At 38.0% G+C, this 19,302-nt stretch overlaps 1 protein-coding gene across 23 annotated transcripts in view; it reads left to right on the top strand.

The window, feature by feature from the left end:
• The window catches only part of Ppip5k2 (diphosphoinositol pentakisphosphate kinase 2), a 62,652-nt gene extending 47,093 nt beyond the window's left edge, over positions 1-15,559 (top strand). For 4 of the 23 annotated variants that reach the window (XM_029474432.2, XM_029474424.2, XM_029474426.2 and 1 more), the window contains exons 25-31: positions 563-736; positions 1,951-2,023; positions 4,261-4,380; positions 5,165-5,263; positions 8,649-8,789; positions 9,980-10,105; positions 13,873-15,559. In XM_029474432.2, coding sequence (XP_029330292.1) covers positions 563-736; positions 1,951-2,023; positions 4,261-4,380; positions 5,165-5,263; positions 8,649-8,789; positions 9,980-10,105; positions 13,873-13,985 — 846 coding nt within the window. In that variant the 3' untranslated portion in view covers positions 13,986-15,559. Of the gene's footprint in view, positions 1-562; positions 737-1,950; positions 2,024-4,145; positions 4,173-4,260; positions 4,381-5,164; positions 5,264-8,648; positions 8,790-9,979; positions 10,106-13,872 lie in introns of all 23 variants that reach the window. The other 19 variants (XM_029474435.2, XM_021169231.3, XM_021169150.3 and 16 more) reach the window with 14 other exon arrangements.
• Positions 15,560-19,302: the final 3,743 nt, after the last annotated feature.

The raw sequence follows: 19,302 nt of genomic DNA, 5'->3' as shown, positions 1-19,302 counted from the left end.
TGCAGGCTTGGTCTCCTGCACCTATTGGCTCTCTCAGGCAGGGTAAGCACAAACACTTAGAGCAAATCTGTCCATTTGATTGCCTCTGAATTTTACAGCTGTGGCCAACCCAGTTCCTTTTCTAGGTTACACAGTGAATTTGTTTTACCTGCTTATGCTTTAGACTAAAATTTCCAACCAAAAATTTGCACAAAATCTTTTTAATATCTAATATAAAATAAGCTCAAATTCCTTTTATTCTTAAATATTTTCATTTAAGAGAAAGACTATAATTTTCTAATTTTAAGGAAGATGGGACAACTAGTAGAAAATATAGCTTGTGTCTTTAAAGGTAATAAGGTCTTTCTATGATTGTTGATGCTATATGCCAATTATATAATTCCTTAGGGATTTAACTATTTGGCTCACAAATGAATATCTAATAATTTGCCTTTGAGGGATAAGCAAATGCAAATAAACTGTATTTTTTTTTCTTCCTGATCATTTGGCTCTAATGTATCTAACTTTGCATGCTCTGCTTTTTTTTTTTTTTGCCTTTTTTTTTTTTTTTTTTTACTTCCAGGAAGAGACCCCCCTGAGTGTGTCTAGCCCAGAGGGCACTGGCACCTGGCTGCATTATACCAGTGGTGTGGGTACTGGGCGTCGAAGACGCAGATCAGGGGAACAAATCACCTCTTCCCCTGTCTCCCCCAAATCATTGGCTTTCACATCCAGTATTTTTGGCTCATGGCAACAGGTTTTTAAACTTTATTTCATTAAATATTTTCCATTCCTGCATTCAGAGCAACAAACAGCTGTTTTTGAGGACATCTAATCCCTTGTCGTTTACATCAGAGGAAATCCTTCTGTCTTAAATTTAGTACCTCAAGATACTTCTGATATTGTTCAATATTTCATGGAAAGAAACCATCTATGTGGCATGCATTTCGATTTTTTTACTGGGGAGCTTTTAAATATACAGGAGATTTAAAAAAAATCCTAATTCTCCTGGGTTTTTAGCCATGCTAACAAAAATAAATTAGAAAGGAAAAAAAAATCTTTCTTAGACCTTAGTTGTCCTATAAACTTAACTTAACTTTGATGGTTAAGTTACTTAACACACTTTGATGCTTAAGAATATTTGCTATCCCCTCATTATTTGCAAAGCTTCATTCCACTTAGAATTTGCTGTGAATGTGAAATTTTTGAAAATATCAAAAATTAATGTGGCCTGGTCTTAATTAATGACAGATATCTAAACATTGATTGGTCTTTCTGTGATCCCTTTATTTGGAAATATTACAATAAGGGAAATACGCAACTTGGTTTCCAAACACAACAATAGGCATGTGTAAAGTTGTAAAATGGTTTTCACTAAAGTAACTTCAGAAGGACTTTCTTTGATGACATTCAAAACTAAACCTCTCTGGTTGTCTCATGGAAGGCCTACCGCCACATGACTTCTCTGATAACTTCAGCTATTTCCTCTTGGAAATGTAATGCATTGGATTGTAGGAAAGGGATTATGGTATCCACTAAGGCTGAATACTCAAAGGTTACTCTGATAAAGCCCATGCATGGATCAGAAACTGTATGGTGACTTCAACACTGTCTGTCTGTCAGTCATTTCTTTTGTTTGTGGTTGTTTTTCCTCTAAATACAGGCGCTGTTTAACAGTGGGCAATGGGCTTCCTTTAAGAGAAAGTGAAATTACATCAATCTGTGAACTGTTTCTTCTCATCTGTCATGTTTCATCATGAATGCCTGCTTTGCACCCCTTCATTGCGAGGACCTCATATGAAATGGACTCCCTTCAGAGGGGATCTTGCATGAACTTTCATGTTTTAAGTATTTCTACTAATATTTATCATACAGCTTATTAACCTTTGTCTGTCTGGAACAGGGTGCATATGAAATATGGATTTTTGAATTCACTGTTAGTATATTTCAGTCTCCACTTTCTCTATGCAGGTTGTGTCTGAGAATGCCAACTATCTCCGAACACCAAGAAATCTTGTGGAACAGAAGCAGAACCCTACAGTAGGTATGTGGTGTAAAAGAAATTGTGTTTTATACCCTCCAGAGACTCCCTGTTAGGCACAGGTAAAACTCTGCAGTGGGGAAATCATGACCAAATGCTATGCTTCAGTTTGTATTTAGTGTGCATTAGTTTAGAATTGTTGAATCATAAATTCAAAATATAAGATATAATTTTCATACTACAAGAAGTGGTGTTTAGTATTTTTGTTTAATCATTTGAATGACTACTCTGTGGTGACTAACTGCCAGTGTTGGCTTTTGTTTGTTTGCTCGTTTGCTTCTTCCGTCCTTTCTTCTGAGGGAGGGGTCCTGTTGTTGTAGTGTGGATTCTATAGTCTCGCTTGTCCTTGAATTTATGGAAACCCTTCATTTCAGCTTCTCTAGTGTTGGGGTTACAGACACAAAACTTTCCAATGCAACTCTAAATGTATTTTTAAAAACTTTACTTTAGAGATTAGTAGTCATAAGAGGGCTGGGCTGACGATCAGTGGCAGAGCACTTGTCTACCATCTATGTGTGTATTTCCTTGTCCCATATTTGGCACTGTAAATCTGTTAGTCGGGTAAGGATAAAAATATGCCATTTTATTAAAAGATTTTTAATCCTTTTTTTTGTTGTTGTTGTTGAGGCCGGTCTCTTGATATATTCCTGGCTGTCCTGGAACTTGCTATGTAGTTCAGGCCTTGCCTCAAACTTAAAGAAATCTACCTGCCTCTGGAGCTGGTATTAAAGACACCACCATGCACCGCCAGAAAGGTCAAAGCTAATTTAGCAGTTTTAAGTAGTGGCAAAGGAAACATTGAGAGGCGACACTGCTTAGCAGTCTGACTTTCTAGTGAGGCTTCACCCAGAGCGCTGTCACTGGATCCAGTTCTGTATGTGGAGTGTTGACATGAAACTCCTTACTTAGGACAAATAATAATATTCACTTAAAATTAATTGATCACACATCCCACAGAAAGTGCAAAAATATCAGCTGAAGATGACCAACGAATTTAGCAAAAGGTGATACCTTCAAATGTAGATAAAAAAGAAAATGAGAAGACAAATGAGCAAATAAAGTCAAGAGTTTAAGGGCCCTCTTGGGGTGGGCTAGATTTCCCAAGGAGCAGCTCTTTGGGAAACTAAAGTGAAGTCAGTGCATTCTTGCTCAATATACTTTGGGCACATTGAGAACAGCATTGTCGGATGGATACCCCTCTCCACCCGCTGACCTTATGCTTCTCGATGCTAGGCTGTGGCTCGGTGGCATAGTCTTTCCTCTAATTGGTTATCTAAGTTGGCTTGACACAAAGGATGATTCGGTGTCACTGTGTGCTACGGTCTGCAGTGTCCTAACTGTGTTGGTACCTGTCTGTGTAAATGACTCTTTCTGTAGTTAACTTCCTCTACTTTGTCTTGAGAGCTTTTGATCTTCCTATGATATCTTTATGTGAACATACATGACTCCTTTTCACTGAATGATCACAATTATATATTTGACAGGAATTATTTATACTTTCCTCTTTAGTGAACATTTTTAAGTCTGAACTTTTACTACAAATAACACATTGATGTATACTGGCTGTGTTTTACGTGTCAATGATGTATTTCCTTGGAGGCCTTCATTAAGTTTCCTGTTTTAAGTCCCTTGTTAAGTGACTGAAAAGGGATGGGTTTTGTCTATTTTCATTAATAAAATGCCTTTTTCATAAGAGTACAATTCTTAGTTCAGGGCATCAGGAAAACCATTCATTTCTGAAGTGTGTATTACAAATGTCTAATATGACTTAATTTTTGCTAAAAGGTATATATATCATACATAAAATCATATGTGCATGATATATAATACAACATATGATCATATGTATATGATAAAATACATATGATAAATATACATATAAACTCATTATGATTTGCTATGACTCTATTCTGTTCCTAATTAACTTTTATTGTGGTATTTTCAATAATTTTAGCATGTACATGTTGATGATTAGTATATTGGCATATTATTTTTCATAGAAGGCATTTTCTCCAGTACTGAATTATTACATTTGTACCTGTGGTGAATAGTGCTGGCTATTAGAAGCTCTGTACTCAAATAGGTGTCACTAGACTGTTACAAGCCTATTGTGACTCTCTCCAAGGCACTGCCAAAGGTTGCCTGTGCATTGGTAAGAGCCAAGTTGATTGCATGCTGCATGCATTCCCAATGTGAATGGAAGAACACCTGCTGTATGTGTCTTCTCTAACTCCCATCAGGGTCTCACTGTGCGGGCCTGTTTAGCACCTCAGTGCTCGGGGGTTCTTCAAGTGCACCTAACCTACAGGATTATGCCCGTACTCATCGTAAAAAGCTGACTTCTTCTGGCTGCATAGATGGTATGTGCTCACACGCACACACAGATTCATACCTGCACACATGCATATGCTCACGAGTGGTGTTTCTCAAAAGCAAGTCTAAGGCCACAGACTGCCGTGGAGTCCTATCGCCTTCCCAAACACCTGTCAGTGTGTCCTGGGATTCAGGTTCAGGTTCTGTCAGTCAAGAGCAGTTAACTAGAGAGTACATGTACAGTAAGTGGTTTGTCAAAAAAGAGAATTTAAAACTTCATTATTATTTCAGTTGAAGGAGAATCTAGATTATGAAGAATAAATTTCTTTTAAACTCATGTCCACTGTTAACACTTATTTTATTTATTAATATTAAAAAACTATTTAGCATAGAAATGAATGGAAGGTTTATTAGTAAGAGAAAATATATCGGTAGACATTTTATAAACATGGAGTGCAATGAGACCATTCTTAAGATTCCTCTTGATGTGACTTCAGGGTTAATATTCTGGTGCTGAGAATGCTTGCGAGTCCTGAAAATGTGCCCCTCGTGACAGAGGGCGCTTTCAGCCCTTTCAGAATCAGCACTGTTTGCTCTTAGGCGGACAAATTGACCGTAGGCAGGAAAACACAGATTTACTGGAATTGCCAGGCCATCTTGCTTTCCTTTCTGTTGTGTATTTCATTAAACATTTTGCCTGTACCATCAAGCCACTTTACTGCTTTTAACCAGTCCTTGGCTTCCTTCCATTGTCCCCTCTGCATGTCACCTAGTCCTGCTGTCCTCACGTATTTGGTTCCCGCTCTGTTTTAAGTGTTCCTCTTTTGGCAGCTGTGAACTTCAGGAACCTGTTTTTCTCTTTCTCAGACGCCACACGCGGGTCTGCTGTTAAAAGGTTTTCTATCTCATTTGCTCGACACCCAACCAATGGTACGTTTGCTTTTTATTTTAAAAGATACTCCCTGCTTCATCCCTTTTTAATTTTTTTTTTATTTCAAAATGTGGGGTACACAGTATCACCTAACTTACCAATCTTTAATTTTAGTTGGCATACAATTCCAACTAATGTACCAAACCACTGATACTGTCTTAATCCCTTTTCTACCGTAATTTCCACAATAATTGAACATTACTTGTCAGATCGTCTAATGACCACAGTAATGATTACTTTAATTCTAAATTAACAGCTGAAAATTCTGATTCCTTAAGTGATCAGTTTATACAATTGTTTTTTTTTAAAAAAATACAATTAGTTTCTTAATTGGTTCTTAATTCTTAACAATTAATTTTTTTCTAATTTTTTTGATCACATTGTTTTATTGAGATAGTCGACGACAACACAAAACAATCCACAACAAAGACCCCACTGAGACTTTTAAAGGTCTTGGGAACCAGGGTCACACTGTACAGCAGCAGTCTGGCCCTCTGGCTGAAACACAACTGGATGTGGTGTGGACCGCTTAAGAGACTTTCCAGGATCAGCTCCTATTCAGGGGCTGGCTGGTTTACTGCTGGCCCAGCAGTTATTTCCTTCTGTTGTCTTTGTTTTTCCTTAAAAATTGGAGAATTTTGTTAGAAAGAAAACTGAAGTTAAGATCCAGAAACTTGATTTGTTTATACTCAGGTTCCATGATAGCGAGGCTGGATAGAAGTGTGTTTGTTACTTGTTATAAATGAAGTTGTGGCAGTATTATAGCTTTTTGGGAGTATTTACTGCTTTTTGTGTATGTGTTAGGGGGATGCTTTTGTTTTGCTTGAGATAGGGTCTGACTAGCATAGAGCTTCCTGTGCAGACCAGATTGCCTTTAGACTTGGAGTCATCCAGCTTTAGTCTTCCCCACTGCTTGCATTAGATGTAAGCCACCATGCTTGGCTTACTAACCATTTTCAAATCCCACATAGGCTTTTGCTTTCACTTATAATGAGCATACTTTTATTCCTAGAAAAAGTGTTTTGTTTTTAATTTTTAACGGAAAATAAGTCTTTCAAAAACTCACTTTTTACGAAGCTTAAGAATTCAACCTACATTCCCTCCCCCCACCCCCACCCTCACCTCAGGGCTGTTTAAGTGTTACTTTTTTGGAAAAAGCTCATTCTGATTTGATTCAGCTGCAACTTCTAAAGGTAACACATGCTTAGTAACCTCCTAGAAGACAAGCAGGAGTCCTAAGGAAGTCAGGCTCACAGAAATCCATAAGGAAGGAGGGGGGTCACCTTTGGGTAATGCTTTCTCAGGAGCACTGTGGGTTTTCTGAAAAGTTCTATGTTTAACTGAGGTGTTAGGATTAGTAGTGGTGGTAGTAGTAGTAGTAAGTACTTCAATTTAATAGAAAATAAGAGTAATTTTATATTCCTTTGGTTTAGGCTTTTTCTTTTACATGTGACTTTTCTACACTAAACAGCCTGATACATAGAAGCATGTTTCCTTCAATTCTAGGAACATTTTTTTGGAGGGATCCCATACTTCCTTTTCTTTACTGCTGTTCTTTCTTATCTGTCCTGTGGACTGTCATGTGACCCTTTCACTTTTTATTTCCAATGACTTCCCGTGTTGTTTCCACCTTAACCCATGGTGTCATGGACTTCCCTCCCTTCATCTTTAGTTGGGAGGATCGTGGTGAAAAATGTCTTCTGACAGCACTTTCCTTATTCTCTGGGCCTCTGTGCAGAACACCTGTCCCCTCTAGGTGCTGGTCCATGTCCTCTGGGAGTTTCTAGGCTCTAGTGGTATGTTTTCATGGCTTCCAACGTGCTGGCAGGGTGGCTTGTGAGATGGCCGCACTAACCTTTCATTGTACGCTGTGAGCTGATGAGATAAATGGCAAGGGTCTGTAGATTCTGGAACAGTTCGATCAGACCTCATTTGCTGCTTTGAAATCCAGCAGGCAAATGAAAGGAACCGTCACAAATGAGGGTGAGCACCCGGAGAAAGGAGAGAGGCATATTGTGGAGAGTCTCGCAGAGAAAGGATGTGTGCTTATGTGCATGAGCCGCTTGTGTTTAAGAAGAGAGGGAATTGCAAAGTTTTGTTCCTCAGTGTGAACCGAGTGAGGTGGCTTTAGCTGCTGCTGGGATATTGGATTGTTCCTTCTGTTTGGTTTTGTTTAACATTACATGAAACGAACGGTCTGTCATGCTTTGGTTTGCACCTGGAAATCAAGCATTAATTTTATTAATCCTTTAATTTTCATAACAACATTCAGTTCCCTTTTTAAAAGTTCCCCTGTTCCAACTGAGAATTCCAGCAATTCTTGAGTTCCTCACAAATTTTGAATAAATCCGACAGCGTGTAATCTCATAATGAGCATATGTATGTTGAAAAGTGTCTATTTTGCAGTCTGAGTTTAGATAATTTTTATTTTTTTTTACCTGTAATACTCTGTTTCTACCTGAATTTGAGTGTTGGAGGTATTTTTTCACAGAAAACTTAGTTTGAATTCTGGGAAACATTTGTGATTTTAAAAGAATATAAAAACAATTTTTAAAGCCATTCAGTTAAATAAAACTTAAATGAATGGGTCATTTTATTCTTAAAAAACGAAAAACTAATATTTTTGTCTTAGAAACATAATTTGTATGTATATGTGCTTTTGTGTCACTGATTCTGTTAGCACATTGCTGCATGACTCACCATGAATTTTGTGTGCCTGTGCAGTTGTTAAACATGGAGCTCCTTGCCCTTCATTATGCTGAATTTTCCATCTAACTGCTCAGCCAGGGATTGCCAAGCAAGGAATCACTGGTGTTCAGGAAAGTAATGTTTCAGAAGGTTCAATTCTGCCTAATTGAGGAAGTGTTGCTCAAGGACCATGGTAGGGTGTTCTGGGCCTTAGAGAAAAATAGCAATCTGTGCTCCACAATTAACTAATGTAATTAACTCCTGAAGAAGTTTGTGTCAGCATTTATCTTCATTATTTAATTGTTGAAGTTGATATTATCTTGATACTGTAAGATTCTGGTATCAGGAAAATATGGCATCAGCTTGTTCATCTGTTAAATAAATCTACCATTAAAAGATTTCAATCTGAAAATATATCTCTCCCTACCCCAGGTTTTCTTCTTTGTTATTCTTAGGCTTTAGCAACCTTGAAGGATTGTGTGCATGCTGTACTGTCTGATTACATTTAAAGTGATCATGGTTCATACCTTGTTTTGGTTCCATGTCGCATAGCATCTGGTGTCATGAATTGAAAGATGTTGTGTGAATGCATGTAAAACCTGAACGTTCCAGCCCTAAGTGAGTTGCCTTCCTCTGTAATGCTTGAGTTGTGAAACAGCCAGCCTTACTCTCTGTCCTTTATTTCTTCTCTTGTAGGCTTTGAGCTGTATTCCATGGTACCATCCATCTGTCCTCTAGAAACACTTCACAATGCCCTGTTTTTAAAGCAAGTGGATGACTTTCTGGCTTCCATTGCTTCTCCATCAACGGAGGTTCTGCGCAAGGTCCCCGATATGTGTATGGAATTCACCTTCATTGTTACTTGTTATTGGACAATAAATACTTTAATTATAGCCTCAATTTTAAAGATGTAAACGCAGTGGTATTTGTGAATAGAATTTTTAAGAGAGACAGATGTAAGGGAATAATATTAGTAACTCTTTTGTGTGATATACCATTTTTTCTTCATTTTATCCCAAAATTGTTTTTCTAACAGTAAAAGTAAACAGTATTATATAGAGTTAGTATCACTTTCTTTAAAAGCTATACTCGTCTGAAAGCTCACATTCATCGTTTATAGTTACAGAATGGTTCACATGGACTTAACACATGTCTGTCCCTCACCATTTTTGCTAACAGATTAGAGATACTTGGTTGTTACTGTTGTTTTGTTTCATTGATTGATATGGGGCTTTTCTGTGTAACCCCAGCTCTCCTGAAACTCACAGTAATCCTCCTTTCTTGACTTCCCAGAAGCTGAGATTACAAGTATCTGCCACCACATCTAGCTTTAGAAAGATCTTTTCTAAAAGATACCAAATTAGAACCACAGGCTTTGAACCTATATTTCCTAGAAAAAATATTCTGAAGATATCCATGTGTGTTAAGAAGAGAGTCCATGGATAAGTAAGTTTTGGAATAGACTCCCTTAGAGTTAGATTAGTGTATAAAAGCGTAAAGCTCTATAAATAATCCAGATTTCCTGCAATATTTTTTGTTGTTAGGGTAAAATGAAAAGATTTTTCTTTTTGTAGCGCTTGTTGTTTTTAGCTCCTTAGTATCCCTCAGCATATTGGAGTTTCCAGGTTGGAAACAGTAGCTATCCTAGCTACCCTTTGCCACTTCTTCTGCTTCTGGTACCAGAGGCAGCTGTCAGCCAATAGTGTTTGGTAATGAGGATGCCTCTAAACTATTTCCCTCTGGAGATCCCTTGGGAAGTAGGTGATAGTTTTAGATTTTATTCTCTAAGGAGACCGAAGCTGAAGAATTACAAGTTCAAGGCTAGCCTGGGCAACAGAGTGAATGTAGGGCCAGCCTGAACATCTTAGGATTGTCTTCAAATACAAAGTAGAAAGAGGACAAGGGATATGACTTAGAGTTATAGGTTCAACTTCCAGTATTGTAAAATGATAGTAAAAACAAGGTTTTGTCCTACTAAGAAAAGAGACTTGGTACGAAGTTATTCAATTTTATTTATTTCTTTTCAGCCTCTATGGCCACACGTTCCAGTCCAGGAATGAGAAGAAAAATTTCCTTAAATACGTATACACCTACAAAGATCCTCCCAACACCACCTGCTGCTTTAAAGAGCAGCAAAGCAAACAGCAAAGCAGGTGAGAGATGTTGTCTGAGTTTGTGGATACCATACAACAATGATAGCAGGGACAGCCACTTGTCCAGTGATGTAAAGTAACCACTGCTTTCCTGTAGTGATGCTGAATTCAAAATCTATTATCCTGACTCACTTATACATATCTTTATCTATGTCCTCTTGCTTGCCTCTCTTGCCTTCATGGTCTCTCCTAAATCTCTTAATAAGATAGATTTCCTATTCTTTTTTTTCTGAACTCCTCTGTTTTGCTCTGTTGGGCCTAAGGAATCATTTCATATTTAAATAAAACAATTCTGTTGCCCAGAGTTTTTTTTATCTTCCATTTGTAGTCTGGCAATGTGACTGCCAAATTCATCTCTTTTGCCAACATCTTTGTTCTTCTAGCCAGGGTGATTGTGTATCAATACTCCATCCGAGGCTGCTGACGGGTTACTTTACGTCTGTGGTTTCCCTGTTGTCTACCTCTGCTGTCTGGTCTGATGCGGTTTCTACCTGTTCCCTGTCCCAGATGGGGGCCCAGCCCTGTTGCTCCTAGATGCCTCGGAGCTTACCTCAGAGCTCCACGCTTTCACTATAAAAACTCATGGCAGAGGGGTCTTGGTTCTTTTCAAGGTTTTAATGTTTTTAGATATTCTTTTTATTATGAATTTATAGTTGGACATCAGAAGGACATAAATATTAAGATCTCAGCTCTGCTACTTGTTAATCATGTGACCTGCCTCACACAAATCTTCAGTCTCCAGGAAAATCAATCTGGGTAATGATTCTCCTACAGAGTTGGCAGAGGCAAAGTTGGCTTGTGTAAAGTACTTGGCTACATTGTAAACATTCGGTGGGTGGTAGTTTCCTTTGCTGCTCTTTTGCCATAGCTAACCTTCATTTCTGCAAGATAAATCCTCCTGGAGTTCTTACCTTATGAATCAGTCAGTATTTTAAGTAGATTTGAACGTTGTACAGTCCAATAAGGCTATAAAGATACAGGGTTCAAAACTGCAGTTTTCTTAAATAAAATTTTGATGCAGTCTTTTATACAATACAAAACTGACATTTGTACAGTTCCTTTTCCTAAGATATTAATACTGTTTATGTCCATGGCAATAAAGAAAACAGCGGAAGGGGTGTAGCTTGTTTCAGTCAGCATAGCCACGAATGAATCAGGTGACCAGAGGTTTGGATGCTCTCGGGATTGCAGGACCTGTGGCTAATCTTTCTGAGTTAATTATCCCATAAATGTAGGGTGTGAACATTTTTAAGTAACAAACTAAAAATGGTGTTGAACATGTTTTGTGCCCCTCTTGCATTCCTCAGACTTGTTCATGATGTGTGCTACATATAGCCACGGGAACACAGTGGGCAGCACCCATGTGTGCATGTCTGTTACGTACGGGAGGCTTTACTCTGTGGAGGGTATCCTTTTTCATGGGCACCTGATAACTGTTTCTCCTTTTGTGTCTAAATATGTTCTGTAAGATTTTAATTTCTACCTGATATCCTTGGTAGAATGAATTTTATGGTTTTTTTTTTTTTTTTTTTTTTTTTTTTGGTTTTTCGAGACAGGGTTTCTCTGTGTAGCCCTGGCTGTCCTGGAACTCACTTTGTAGACCAGGCTGGCCTCGAACTCAGAAATCCGCCTGCCTCTGCCTCCCGAGTGCTGGGATTAAAGGCGTGCGCCACCACGCCCGGCTTTATGTTTTATTTTTATGGCAGGTTTGATACCTCGCATTTGTCAGGGAATTATTTCCTTTGTCTTAAGACGTCTGCTTTGCTCGTTCTTCATAACTGTCTTAGTATCTCAGGTACTAGCAGTTGTCTTCTGCCTTTTTGTTTCCAGTTTTTGGACTTTACAAAAGACTTTCTTCCACTTGTTACTCTGCTTACTTTATTGAATGCTTTCTCCTCTTGGTTTCCATTGACTCTCAGTGTAATTTATTCACAGACCTTCCTTATTTGTTGTTGGTTTTTTGTTTTTTCTTTCTATCTCATGCTTATTCTTTTATGCTTTATTTTGAACTAATTCAATAATCTACAGAATTTCACTTAGATATGTGTGTTGCCTTTTTTATTTTTTTCTTAGCATTTCATGGTCTAACTGTATATCATCCAAAACAATGCATAGGAGGAAGCATTTGGCAGTCCTACTGATGGTTCCGTCTCTTTGGTTCCCACAGTTTCTGTGAGCTCTAGCTAATTTGAAGTGTGCCCTGCGCACAGCACACATTCAGTCTGCTCTGCCTGTGCCTGTGCTCGTCTGTGCCTGTGACTGACTTTCAGCAGTCTGACTGTGGCTGCCTCTTCCTCTGCCTGCTTTCCTTCTTCATTGTGTTTGCGTGGTGATTCTCACTGCTCTTTACTCTTCTGATACCCTCAAGTTGCTTTTAAATCCAACCAGCTTTTATTTCTGTTATTTTATTTTTTACTCTTAAATTTGAAGCACTCTATTTGATTCTTAATTTTTCTTTCTCAGTTTTTATTATAAACATAATGATTTATTTCTACATAGATCATGAAATTGCTGCTTTAATAATTGATTTTAAATTATTCATTTTCTGATAGTCTGTCACTTTTATCCTTTACAAGAAAGATGTTTTTCTATTCCTTTCTACATTAAATATTTATAATACTGTACATTAATCTTGTGTATTAAGTAACTTTTAAATCCTAGACATTATAAATGTTATGTTATAGAAGCGTTGGACTCTGGTATTTCAATAATATGTCTCCAAAGCATATTGTTTTATTTTAAAAGTAAAGAGGTAAATTTGCCAAACTCAGATTTTAAGATGATGTCCCTGAAGTGGCTGACGGCTCATGTATTAAATTCTCTTCTTGTTGTCTGTGCTACCTGAGGCTTTCTGTGCATGCAATAGATTAATCACAGTTCAAGGTTGAGTTAGTCTCACCCTTCCTGTCAGCTGCAGTTGTCATCTGTTTCTTTACACTAGTAAGACTCACTGTTATGCTGGAGATTAAGCCAAGTTCTGTGATGGACCTTGAGAATGATTCTCAGATAAAAGGTGTTAGGAAGGAGCGATGGAGGACCACTCTGTGCTGCTTTCTCCTCACACATGTTGATTCTGCTCCAGTAACTGTCTGATTCTGTCACTTTCTGCTATCCTGATAACACCATCGTTAAGGTTGTTCTTTCTGTCTGTGGCCGAGCAATTGTGGGTCATATGAAGAAATGTCAGCCTGACAGACATGTGCCTGTATAGTAAAGTAGAGCTGTAACTACACTGAGATTAGCTCTCTGACTAGGCCTGGCTCTGATGTTGGTTCTGAGTTGAGAGGGAGGGCTTCTGGCCTTCCAGCCTTCCATCTTTGCATAGTAATGAGATGGAAGGCATAAGAGGATATGGTTCCTAGAGAGGAAATTACATCCAGTTTTAAGCAAGTTTCGTTTAAATTTCCTGTCAAATATAAGCAGAGACAGTTCTAATTGGCAGTTGTATTTCTATATCTGGAGCTAAGGGGAAAAGCCTGTCCACAAGGATGAATGAGATTAATAGAATGGATTGTACTTGTGATGGAAATGAATATTTGCTATGAAGAATATAGAGTGAACTAAAAAGCTGTTTTTAGGAACACAGCCTGTTTGTCGTTACTTTTCTATATTTGTGTTGACTTGTAAAAGGTTAGTGTCATATTGAAAGCTCTGAAATGTTTTATCACAACTGTAGCGCACACAGCCACATCGCCCATCAGCATTCTCTTAACCCTGTTGATTTGTGCAAATCCCAACGGCACTGGTTCTTTCTTCTGTTTGTATAGCAGCCAGCGGACCATCTCCGGCAATGGCTCCCCATACCTCATCTCGGAAGAAGAGCATAAGTAGTAAAACCGAGGGGCATGAACCCAAGAAAAGCACTGGGAAGAAAAGATGAGCACACACCAGAACCGGAAGTTTCCATGCTTAGAAAGGGACTTGTTGCTTAGCAAAAAGGATGTCTAAGAAACCTTGACTGAAGCTGGTCAGAGCCAGTAATTCATGTGTTATCATGCTTTACTTTATACATCTGTGTATTTCTTTAAACACCCCGAAAGCTAGAGGACCTTCTGTTTTTATTCAGACAAGGAGCTTTGGCAGGATCTAGAAATGTTCAAAATAATGTCTGTCTGCTTTGTGTAAGGAAATTCATGACAACTGCTATTGCTGTCACTGTGATGATTCCCATGTGCCTGTGGCAGAGACAAAGGACACAGGAACCCGGCTGACTGGTACCAAAGTGCACTCTCTTCAGGTGCCTCTACACACATGCATTTCTACAGAATTGCACTTAGTGAGTAGGATTGGACAGGCAAAGATCATGTGTTGATGACTTTTTTTTAAAAAGTACATTTCCAAAGAGATCTCGTTGACCATTTACATTACAATGTTTTTGTCATTGCTACAGTAACATATGCTGCAATATTTATTGACTGGATTATATAGACCATGAATTATTTTTTCAATTTGTGCTTTGAATTTTTTATTGTGAATTATTTAAAATATTACAAATGCAGGTGGGAGAACTATACCTTTATACACATAAATTTACAAGTTAATCTGTAGAAAATATTTTCTTTATACATTTCTTTACCATCAAGAAAAATTTCTTGGTTCACCAAGAAAAATTTTTTTTTGTATTATCAAGAGAGGCATTTTTTTAGAGTTTCTTTTTATGAACTGTAACTGCTAAATTTGTAAATCTTACACTTGATTTTCTGAGTTTTTCTTGAGACCTATGGACTCAGGTCTAAGATGGGAGTTCTGCTGTTCGTAAGTGTCATCCAGGGTATAGTTCTTGTGTTTCCATTCTTATGTCCAGTGTATTTGTTGATTTCACCAAGAAAACTCAAAAGATTGAACATTTGTAGTAAGTAAATGGTGTTTAGAAATGATGAGATTTGGAAGAAAGATGGAGATGACTATTGTAATTTCACCTAATATTTAAATAAAAGGACATCATTCTCCTTGGTGCTCTTTCTCCCTGATGCACAAGTAATTGTTTGAAACATGTTAAATTACTCACAAACTAAACAACCTGCTTAATAAAATTCTCAAACATTGGCTATAATGCAACTTAAGATAGTAAGCTGTAGCTTCAAGCTTATGTTTAGAAGTACTAGACCCTTATTGTATAGTTATTGTAATTCTTCAAAAGAGACTTCTAACCTTAAATCATCTTACATGAACTGACTTCTAGAGAATAGGCGTATTATATTATCTTGGTTGTTTAAAAAGGGATGAGATACAGAAGTTCCAAATATATACAAATAAATAAGTACATATATACTTCACTTGAATGTAAATGGATTATATGGTGATAAATCTTGTAAACAATTGAATGTATGTACGGTCTCTGTATGTGAATATGTGATTAATGTACTCATTATGGGGGGGGGGAGACTACTTTTATTTTTTAAGTGGAATGAATTAAAAGTCTTTTTAGAATAAGAGTGACTTGGATTTAAAGCATTTTATTTGTGTTCTTTCTTTTATGTTTTGAAACAGAAAATCCCCAGCAGCATTTTACATTAAGTACTATTTAATAAAACTCACGAGTGAGCATACATATAGCAGTGTATGTCCTCCTCCTGATGGAGTACGCTAGCACTCACTTTCCTCAGTATTAGTCAGTAATTGCGGCTTTACCTTATTCACCCCAATCAATACTGTTGTTTTGTATGCTCATCTCTTTGCAAGAATCGTAGAATTGTTTTTCAAAACACACTATCAGAGAATCAATTTCATAACAGCAAAATAACATCACCACCATTTATGGAAGTTTGTCTGAAGTAGCTGTTTCTACCAGTACTCAGGAGATGTGGGGTTTGCTAGTTTTTAAGTGCTAAAACATGTTTGTTTTTTATTTGTTTATTTATTTTTGGGTTGGGTTGGGTTTGGTTTTATTTTTTGCTGCCCAGTTTTCCAGCCAGCAAAGAAATGAGGAAGTCAAGCTTGAGGAATTGTCAAGTGACCCTGAGCTGGTAGTCTTGATAATTTGTCATTCATTCCTTTACCCTCAGGAATCCTATATCTCAGGCCTAAGAGCCTGTTGGCAGGCCCTGCTGACCTGCTTTTAAAGAGGTACATAGTCCATTCTGAATGACTAATAAACTCAAGAGGGAATTTGTTAATACACAGCTATCTTGTATAAAAAAGAAGTATGCTGGACATTTTAAGACATGAACAGAAAATTGAGGCAGAAAGGAAACTGTAATGTGGCAGAGCACGTGGCCCTGTGCTCGGTATTTGTACAGCTCAAAAACACGATAGGTGACAGCCATGAAGAAAATTTAAAGTTTCAAGAGGAAACTGATGTAAAACTCAGGACTGTTGGGAGCCCTTAACTGGAGGCCGGACTCGTACAGAGGGAGGAGGAGAGGGGAGGGTAAATAGCACTAAGGATGTTTGAAAAGGCCATAGGAAGCCATTATTTTCTGTTTAACTATAACTATAAAAAACTTAAATTGAATTATGCCTTATGCCACCTGGGGTAATAATACTTCCTCCAACAACAAAAACAAACAAACAGTTCCAGGAATGGAAAGCTTATTCTCAAGTTGTTGGTCCGAGTAGACCAAGAGATTGCCAAAGCATTACTATTGCCCTAGGTTCCCTCCCAGAACCTGAAGGATCTATTGCTGAAGATAGCACACATTTTGGACATAGGACTTGAGAGAATCACCCTGGGGACTAGAGATAACAGTATCCAAAGGTCCTACAAAAGCTGCCAAGGTAGGTAAGATGTTAGTCCTCACCAGCTATAAACCCATGAATCACAACAGTGACTAGCCCAGCAAGTACAATAGTAGTACTTCTATCTTGGGAGAAACCAATAGCTGTGTAGTTGGACTTGAGGCTCCACTCACTGGAAGGGAAGTCCTGCCTAGTACTAGGAACCAAGTTACCTACCTGTGACTGCAGACGTCATGGGCCCCTTTATAAATACATTCTAAATATTTATCATTTACCCAACAGATAAGTATAGCTCTCTTACCTCATCAGCAGATTCTTATTGTAGTAGATGGAGATTGTTACGGAAATCTACATCGGGTCCTAATGCAGAGAACAACTGACTGTGGAGTGCCAGATGCCAATTAATAAGCATTAAGTTAACAGTGCAAACCCCTACATGCCTGAGGTTGAGGGGACATTGCAGAAGAGGGCAGAAAGACTGGAAGAGCAGGAAGCCTGACAGGGAACATGAAGATTCAGCAATACTGTGGCCTAAACAAGACTTGAATAATGACTACATCCGTTGACATGCTGACATGCGTGGGGAAAGTTTCACAAGGCCTCACCTCTCAAAGGGCTACAGGCAATCATTGGGTACTTAGAGAATAAATGTTCTCCAGAATAAATGGATGAGCCTCCTGATCCAGGCCCCAAAACACATACACACACAAGCAATACTAACTGGACTTAGCAAGTTCAATCGATGGATAGATGGACGGAAGCATGGGACAATCATGAGAGGTCATGGATTTGAGGGAATGGGGATTTTGAGGACATGGGGGGAATTGAGGGGAGGGAGAGTGGAAGAAATGTAAATACAATAATCAGCTATGAAATTCTCACCTTTTTACTTTAAAAAACCAAACCTCATTAGCTAATGAGAAAGTGTTTTGACTAGGACTCTCCAGGTTTCTCTAGTTTTTACTGCCTACTGTTAATGTAGTTTCATGCTAGAGTACAGCCAAGATTTCACTTGTTTGCTGTTCAAGCTTCCCTAGAAGGTTCTCTATCTCTCCGGGGAACTGTTCAAGCAGCTTTATTACCACCATTCTCCTTTCATTGTCTGAACAGCATGGAGTACCCTGTTATTGTATGGGTGGTGGGACCCCCACTGCAGTAGCCCCAGCTCTAGCCCCTCTCGTTCTCATGCTGCCATACCTACTGAAATGTATGCCTCTGGTTTCCTTTTTTCTAGAAGACTGGATACCAAAATGTTATCACTCAAAGCTCCATCATATTTCTATTCATGTTTATGGAAGATTCAATTTCTCTCTTTAGAATATAAGATACTCTATAAAATACATTCCTTAATGTATACTATATATTTTTAATGAATCATTGTTCTTTTCTTATATATTATATCAGTGAGATGCACTAGTTTCTTCCCCTTTGACCTTTGTACTGTGTTATGGATAGAAATAGCAAAATTTAAATCTCCACTTATTTTCTCTCCATCTTTTTTTTTTTTTTTTTTTTTTGGTTTTTTGAGACAGGGTTTCTCTGTATAGCCCTGGCTGTCCTGGAACTCACTTTGTAGACCAGGCTGGCCTTGAATTCAGAAATCCGCCTGCCTCTGCCTCTCAAGTGCTGGGATTAAAGGTGTGCGTCACCATGCCCGGCTCTCTCCATCCTTTTAATCTCTGGTTTTACCTTACTCTTTTTTGTGGCTGTTTCCTAGCACATATAAATTATTTATGGTCACTTTACGTTTTACTTCTATCCTAAAATATCATTGACCCTATTGCATGCTTTGGACACTAAGTAGTTATGTAATTGAGTTTAGGGCCTATTACTTTGTTTGTATTCATATGTTCTACTAGTTGTATTCCTTTTGTAGGAGTTGGCATATTATTTACAATGGGCTTTGCTTTAAAACTAATATTAAGATCTCTTGCAAGAGGTTTGTATAGTTCACCTATCTGTAATGTACCTTTGGAGGCAATACTTTCTGGTACTGTTGTCTTTACACTTTTCATCCTTCTGTAACCATAATTTTCATTGTGGAGAAGAAAATACCAATTAAAATTGGCTTAAACTGCTAGAACAGTCATTATATATTTCTTAAGGTCTAAAAGCAGAGTTGGCTCCAGCCATCTTGCTATCTGCAATTATGTCATCAGTGACCTCATTTGTCTTGCTCTCTCCATTGACATAACACAAACTTTATCTCAACAGTGTTTCACCTCATCAGATGGCTTTCAATGGCAATTAGGGCTACATCCTTCCTTGTTCATAGCTAGCCTAGCAAAAATTCATGGCAATTCTACCACAGTGATGAAATAGCCGTTCATTTAGTATAGTCAGAACAACTTGGTTGACCACCTATCTGTCCACTCCCATGTTAATAGCATTCATGGAATATTCCATGAACCTGGAGCTGATGACCACTCAGCATTGACACTTTGAACCAGATAATTGATCTGTGTTTAAAGATACTGAGCAACGTCTATGAGAAACTGAGGTGCCACAGTAGTCATTTA

The sequence above is a fragment of the Mus caroli genome, unplaced genomic scaffold (genome assembly GCF_978045245.1).
Source record: "Mus caroli unplaced genomic scaffold, Mus_caroli_1 scaffold_1, whole genome shotgun sequence".
NCBI lineage: Eukaryota > Metazoa > Chordata > Mammalia > Rodentia > Muridae > Mus > Mus caroli.
Note: the sequence above shows the minus strand (reverse complement) of the source record. Positions and strands in the feature narration are given on the sequence as shown.